Source organism: Primulina eburnea, chromosome 18, assembly GCF_022965805.1.
Source record: "Primulina eburnea isolate SZY01 chromosome 18, ASM2296580v1, whole genome shotgun sequence".
In the NCBI taxonomy this organism is placed as follows: Eukaryota; Viridiplantae; Streptophyta; class Magnoliopsida; order Lamiales; family Gesneriaceae; genus Primulina; species Primulina eburnea.
In genome coordinates, this window is record NC_133118.1 from 2,815,480 (window position 1) to 2,821,971 (window position 6,492).

Genomic DNA, 6,492 nt, shown 5'->3' on the forward strand with positions numbered 1-6,492 from the left:
AAATGTAAACAAATCAAATCGAGCTAAATATGAAAAAAAGGCTAGAATAGGTATGTTTGAGATCGAGTTCAATTTATTTTTTTATCGAATTCAGTGAAACTCAAGGCTCAAGTTCGAGTTTGACTCGAAATATTCAAATATATTCACGAGCTACTAAAAAATAAAGCATAAAATATATTTATTTAATATGTAATTATATTATATTAATAAAATATTAAAATAAAATAATTATGGCTCATGTTCGGCTAAAGAAGAAGTTCAAACACATACGACTTCAGCTCGAATTTGATAATTTCGAATGCGGGTCAAATATTTTTCGAGCTGTTCGAGAAACTTACGAATTGACTCGATTTGTTTGCAGTCCCCGTAATCACATCTACTTAATAACTTTATTTAGAAATTGTAACTTGACAAACAATATCTAGCATTCATTTTGGTTTAATACGAACAAAACATGATTTACAGGGGCGTAGCCAGAATTTCAAAATATTGGGGCTAGAAAATAAAAAAATTAATCTAGAAATCAATACAACATTTTCCACATGACATCAAGATTAAGTGAAATCCACGATTTTCACAATATAATCATTAAATTTGGATAAATATTTTCCAAAAGTTCAAACATTAATCACATGAAAGAGTACGCATGATAAAAAAAAAAAACTTATGCGAAAGAGGGTAACTTAAATAAACACTATTTTAGTCGCAACCTTCGATTTTTCAAAAGATCAAATCTATCAATTTGTAATCTATATCAATGTCATTAGCAATCTCTCTCTCAATATACAAAACTATTGCATTGTTTAAATATTCCTGCTCCATTTTGTTGCGAAGTGATGTCTTGAGAATTTTCATTCCTGAAAATGCTCGCTCAGTTGTAAAAGTGGAAACTGGAAGAGTCAAGACCAAACGAATCAGTCTATCAATAATGGAATAAATTCTCGATTTCTTTGTTTCAACTAGTAGTCGGCATAATTTAGGAAGAGAATCAACATCTTTAAACTTCATGTCCTCAAATACATCAAGCTTGTAATGATCCAATTGAGTTTTCAAATGTTTTATGTCATCTTTGGAAAAATCATTGGGATAAAATTTATCAATCAAAGAATAAACAACACTTTCAGAAAATGATTTGAAGCCATCACTGAGATTCAAGGCTTCACAAAGAGTGAGAAGCTCTATTGAGATGAGAATTTCAATTTCTTTCGGAGAATGATTTGAAGACATCACTGGGATTCAAGGCTTCACAGAGAGTGAGAAGCTCTATTGAGATGAGAATTTCAATTTCCAAGCGCTCCTGAAGCTTTGAGAGATAGCTTCTTTTTTTTTCTATCATTTTTTTTACTTTATCTCTTTTTTTTATTTTTATTTTATTTTTGTAATGGACGTGTTTATGAAAATAATTGGACTACACTATATCTATAAATATAAAAAAATTGCTAATCTTTGTTGGGCTTGAGCCCAACCCAGCCCAGCCCAGCCCATGCTATGGCTACGCCCCTGATGATTTATATCAATTAATGTTATTTAACGTTACATAAAATTAATATAAACTCTACCAATGGCAAGAAATCGTTACTCAAATCTCTAAAAACTTAACTTGAGCATAAAAAATTTATCAAATCAATATTTAAGTTATTATAATATGGACACTGAAACTATAAATCTGTTTTTCAGGTAGCCGTTTGTTATAATTGGTTCGAACTCGAGATCTCATACCAAATTGGAGATCTTGACATCAGATGGACTGCAAGCCATCGACCAAACCCAGATATTTAATGTACATAAAAAAACACATGTTTTATTATATACGTTAAGCATGTTTAATGTGATCAACGATGAGTTGTTTAAGCACTACTTTTCATTGTTTTGGCTAAATTATTATGTTTTAATTTGATGATTAAATAAAGCTAGCATTAATTTTAAAAAAAATATAATAGCGTGTTCAGTTCAGTTTTCATGGTTTTTCAATTTTGAAAACCAAAAACCGAATCAAACAACCGAAATTATCAAAAATCAAAACCAAAACCAACCGAAAAACCATTTAAGCTAAACAATACGATCTTGATCTTTTTTTTTTTTTTTTACTTTTAAACCGTTTAATGAATAACCCTTATGCCCATCTTGAGCCGGCAACTATTAATACCTTGACTTACATTTTTCCTTATCAATTACAAAATATGTACTTCCTTTTGTATTTGGTAATGAAAATGTAAGTCAAGGTATACAACACGCTTAGCTTATGATTTGTAGGAAAAAAGAAACATGAGATCTTGAGAATCATTATTATTATAGAAAGCATAGATTTTACCAAAAGAAATCCATCCCATCTTACTATAAAGCAACCCTATTCATTTCCTCGTACAAATTAAACCCTTTTAACAACATGAAGAATTACTCCAAAATCATATTTCTACAACAATTAGTATCCACAAAAAGCACCAAATCAAGAACTTTTTGTTCTCCACAATTTTGTGCTTGGTGCCTATTGCTCATTTTGTTCCTCTCCATGGCTTTTGCTCTCACCTTCATCACCACAAGAAACAACCACTCCATCTCGAAAACAACCACCCCCAACGACACCGCGAATGCCACGGATTCCGCCAAGGCAACCATGAGAACTCAACTTCCCAGCACAATCTACACTACCCTCTTACACTATGTGGCCTCAAACTCCTCCTCCTCCACCACCACCAGAAAAATGACTTACAACGAGCTAAATGCTATCGCCACGGTCCTCCACCAATGCCACGACCCTTGTAACTTCCTAGTTTTCGGCCTCACACATGAAACCCTCCTCTGGAACTCACTCAACCACAACGGTGTCACGGTTTTCATTGATCAAAGCTCGTTCTTGGTATCTCAACTCGAAGGGAAACACCTGGACATCGAAGCATACGACGTTAGGTTCACCACGCGTGTCAGTGACTTATACGACCTGATCGACCTATATAAAGAGAAGGTCAGGGACGAATGCAGGCCGGTGCAAAACCTTCTGTTCTCGGACTGCGAACTGGCTGTAAACGACATGCCAAACCATATATACGACATCAAATGGGACGTGATTTTGGTCGACGGGCCGAGCGGGTACTCGTCGGAAGCACCGGGGAGAATGTCTGCTATATTCACTGCCGGAGTTTTGGCCAGGAACAAGAAAGATCTTGCTAAGAAAACACACGTTTTCGTGCACGATGCAGGGAGAGAAGTCGAAAGGGTTTGTAGTTTCGAGTTCTTATGCAAAGAAAATTTGGTCAAGTGTGTGGATTCATTAGCACATTTTGCGGTGGAAAGAATGGAGTCTAACTCGTTTGAGTTTTGTGCCAACTCCATTTCCTCAAGTTTTGAAGAACTTGCTACATCAGATGATTTCGATGGTGAAGAATAATGGATGAGCTATAGACTAATTGGTACAAACATCTATGGCTCTTTTATATTAACAAAAAATTTAAATTTTGTGCTTCATTTTTATATATAAATATATCCTTGTAACTTACCAACTTCCAAATTGGATATAAAGTACAAATCTTTACCTGTGAGACGGATCAATCATATCGAGAATACAATAAAAAGTAATACTCTTATAATAAAAAGTAATATTTTTTCATGAATGACCCAAATAAGAGATTCGTCTCACAAAATACGACCTGTGAGACCGTCTCACACAAGTTTTTGTCTTAGATATAAGAGCTTCATATTTAATACTGAACTTCAATAGGCGTTTCAATCATCTTTTGTCATCAATGTCTTAAGTTTGAGACGAATTATCAAGTTTGAGATCCAATTATAATTAAATTTTTTCTCGTCTTCAAATAATTAATATTTTTTTAATTGAGGGACAATATTATTATAATTAAGTCGAAACTTGAGATCTCAATCAAAAGTTTTGGACTTTGCTATCAGAATGAACTATAAATAATCGACTAAAAAACTCATAATTTGGGGAGTGGATGAAAATGAGTGCTATTTTTATTTTTATTTTTGGAAAAATGATTCTCTTTATATATATATATATATATATATAAAGTTTGCCTTTTTTAGTTGATAAATCAAACATTTTGACCACCTCTGTTTCCGTGGGAAAACGCTGCGTAGCACAAATCAAATTGAACGTACAGAGAATGGATTCTCGAAGATGGGAAGAAGCCGATTTGGACTTGGTTTAGCAACATTTGACCTCTGTAATTACTACGTTGTTTAATGTCGGCAAATATTTTCACGTGAGCATATCTACGTTGCGTGCTACATGCTCGACAATATGCGCAAGAGAGTGAAAGCAGACTTTATTCAGGTGCTGGAGTTATCCATCAATCTGCAGTTTAAATTTTAATTTCTTTTCAGCTTATAAATTTTTAACACTAGGGGAGATATATTTTCAATCAGCTGCTTATACGATGGACAGCATCATGTTACTGTTTTGTACACCTTTCTTTCACCAGTAAAAGTTCATAGTCACTCTTGGTTTTGTGCAGTTTTCCTTTTTTATGCCATGTTGCGCGAACCCTTTAATCCAATCCATGTTTGACGTGCCCTTGATGTAACAGGATTGAGTTTCATGGAAATTTAGTAGTTCTGGAATTTCGAGCAAAGAAATGTTCTTCGCTTGCAGAAGTAGTAAATTTAAACAACCTTTTCAAATTCGTGGAAAGCTGAACATTTCTAGGCTTCTTTCGTCTGCGTTCGTGGAAACGGAAATTTCAAGAATTGTGAGCATGATTAATGACCATCCTTATCCCGACCAGCCACTACTTCCCACTCTTCGGTGTGAAATCCCCGCCGCTGTCTTGTCAACCCCTTTCATTGAAAAGATTCTTGGTAGCTTGTTTGCCGCGCATTCAAATGGTCTCAAGGCTTATGAATTTTTCAAATATTGTCTTCAAAATGACTTGTACGTTCCAAGTTCAGATGCTTTTGAGAAGACCCTCCATATACTGACACGTATGCGCTACTTCAGCAAAGCTTGGGAGCTAATTGAAGATATCAAGCAGGCTCACCCTTCGTTGATCACCCTCAAGTCGATGAGCATCATTTTATCAAGGATCGCAAAATTCCAATCATATGAGGAAGCCCTAGATGCGTTTGAGAAAATGGAGACGAATATATTCTGTGGCAAAAGATTTGGTACGAACGAGTTCAACGTACTTCTTCGAGCATTTTGCACTCAGCGACAGATGAAAGAAGCACAATCGGTGTTCAGCAAGATGCATATGCGATATGCTCCCAACATCAAGACCATGAATATCTTGCTGTTGGGGTTCAAGGAATCAGGTGATGTTACTGCAGTGGAGTTGTTCTATCATGAGATGGTTCGAAGAGGTTTTAAGCCCAACAGTATTACATACAACATTAGGATCGATGCATATTGTAAGAAAGGGCATTTTGGTGATGCTCTTAGACTTTTTGAAGAGATGGAGCGTGTTAGTTGTTTGCCCACATTAGAAACCATCACCACATTGATACATGGAGCGGGGTTGGCTAGGAATAGTACCAAGGCTAAGCAATTGTTTGATGACATTACCAAGAGAAATCTACAGCCCGATACAGGGGCGTATAATGCTTGCATGAGTTCCCTCATCAGAACAAGGGATGTCATCTCTGCTGCGACCTTGATGGAAGAGATGGAAACGAGAGGCATCAAGCACGACAATATCACATATCATACTATGTTCTTGGGATTAATGAGGTCAAAGGGTATTGATGGTGTCATCCAACTTTACTCAAAAATGCTCGAGAAAAACTTCGTGCCAAAAACAAGGACAGTCGTTATGTTGATGAAAATTTTCTGCGAGAATGGTAGAGTTGATCTTGGTTTGGGATTATGGAACTACTTGATGAACAAAGGGCATTGTCCACACGGCCATGCTCTTGACCTTCTTGTAACGGGGCTATGTTCCCAAGGACGAGTCGAAGAGGCGTTTGATTGTTGCAAGCAGATGCTTGTGAGAGGTAGGCGTGTGAGTGAGCTAGTGTTTGAGATGCTCAAGAGATTTTTGGTGCAAATGGAAGAGTTCGATAGATTAAGTGAACTTGAGAACATGATAAAGAGATTAAAATTCTTGTTGCCTCCTTCCTCCAAAATATTATAGAATTGGGAATTCTACATTTTGCAATGATACCAACACAAAGTAAATAATAATTTTTTTTTGTATGCGTGAAAATTTTCGATTTTATCTTCTTACTAATCGTATATGCATTTATTTTCTTTGCAATTAGTAAAATGAGGCATTTTTAGAAATGTGCGTCAAATGTATTATTTATAGCACATAACTTTTTAATATGAACTGATAATTATTATATTTAATTATTAATTATGTATGTTAAATGCACTTTATTTTATGAATAAATTCGTGATTTTGTACGTGAATTTGAGTGTAAATAGCATTAGCCAAATATTATTTGTGTTTTGTCGAAAATAGTATGTAACCAAGAAACATAATAGGACAATAATGCTTAGAATTCTTGAAAGAGATTTAAAATTAAAACTTATTTATTCAC

The 6,492-nt window shown here is 35.0% G+C and overlaps 3 protein-coding genes across 6 annotated transcripts; 2 read left to right on the forward strand and 1 right to left on the reverse strand.

Annotated features, from left to right (window-relative positions):
* Positions 1-720: 720 nt before the first annotated feature.
* Positions 721-1,227, reverse strand: LOC140820180 (uncharacterized). The gene has a single exon (XM_073180504.1). It carries the CDS (start codon positions 1,225-1,227, stop codon positions 721-723), a length of 507 nt encoding a protein of 168 aa, XP_073036605.1.
* A 1,396-nt stretch (positions 1,228-2,623) lies between these two features.
* On the forward strand, positions 2,624-3,385 carry LOC140820181 (protein IRX15-LIKE-like). Its single transcript, XM_073180505.1, has one exon. It carries the CDS (start codon positions 2,702-2,704, stop codon positions 3,383-3,385), a length of 684 nt encoding a protein of 227 aa, XP_073036606.1. The 5' UTR covers positions 2,624-2,701.
* Positions 3,386-4,048: 663 nt separating this feature from the next.
* On the forward strand, positions 4,049-6,160 carry LOC140820084 (uncharacterized). Of its 4 annotated transcripts, XM_073180404.1 has the most exons (3): positions 4,049-4,288; positions 4,360-4,441; positions 4,542-6,160. In XM_073180404.1, the coding sequence occupies exon 3, from the start codon at positions 4,590-4,592 to the stop codon at positions 6,081-6,083; it is 1,494 nt and encodes a 497-aa protein (XP_073036505.1). In that variant the 5' UTR covers positions 4,049-4,288; positions 4,360-4,441; positions 4,542-4,589; the 3' UTR covers positions 6,084-6,160. The 4 variants fall into 4 exon arrangements, with proteins under 4 accessions (XP_073036505.1, XP_073036502.1, XP_073036504.1 ...); XM_073180401.1 differs by having other exon boundaries at positions 4,049-4,441; XM_073180403.1 differs by lacking the exon at positions 4,360-4,441 and having other exon boundaries at positions 4,470-6,160.
* The last annotated feature ends 332 nt before the right edge of the window (positions 6,161-6,492 follow it).

Coding starts and splice junctions, on each gene's coding strand:
- LOC140820180 (XM_073180504.1), bottom strand. CDS start 1,227: ATGTCTTCAAATCATTCTCCGAAAGAAATTGAAATTCTCATCTCAATA.
- LOC140820181 (XM_073180505.1), top strand. CDS start 2,702: ATGACTTACAACGAGCTAAATGCTATCGCCACGGTCCTCCACCAATGC.
- LOC140820084 (XM_073180401.1), top strand. CDS start 4,590: ATGTTCTTCGCTTGCAGAAGTAGTAAATTTAAACAACCTTTTCAAATT.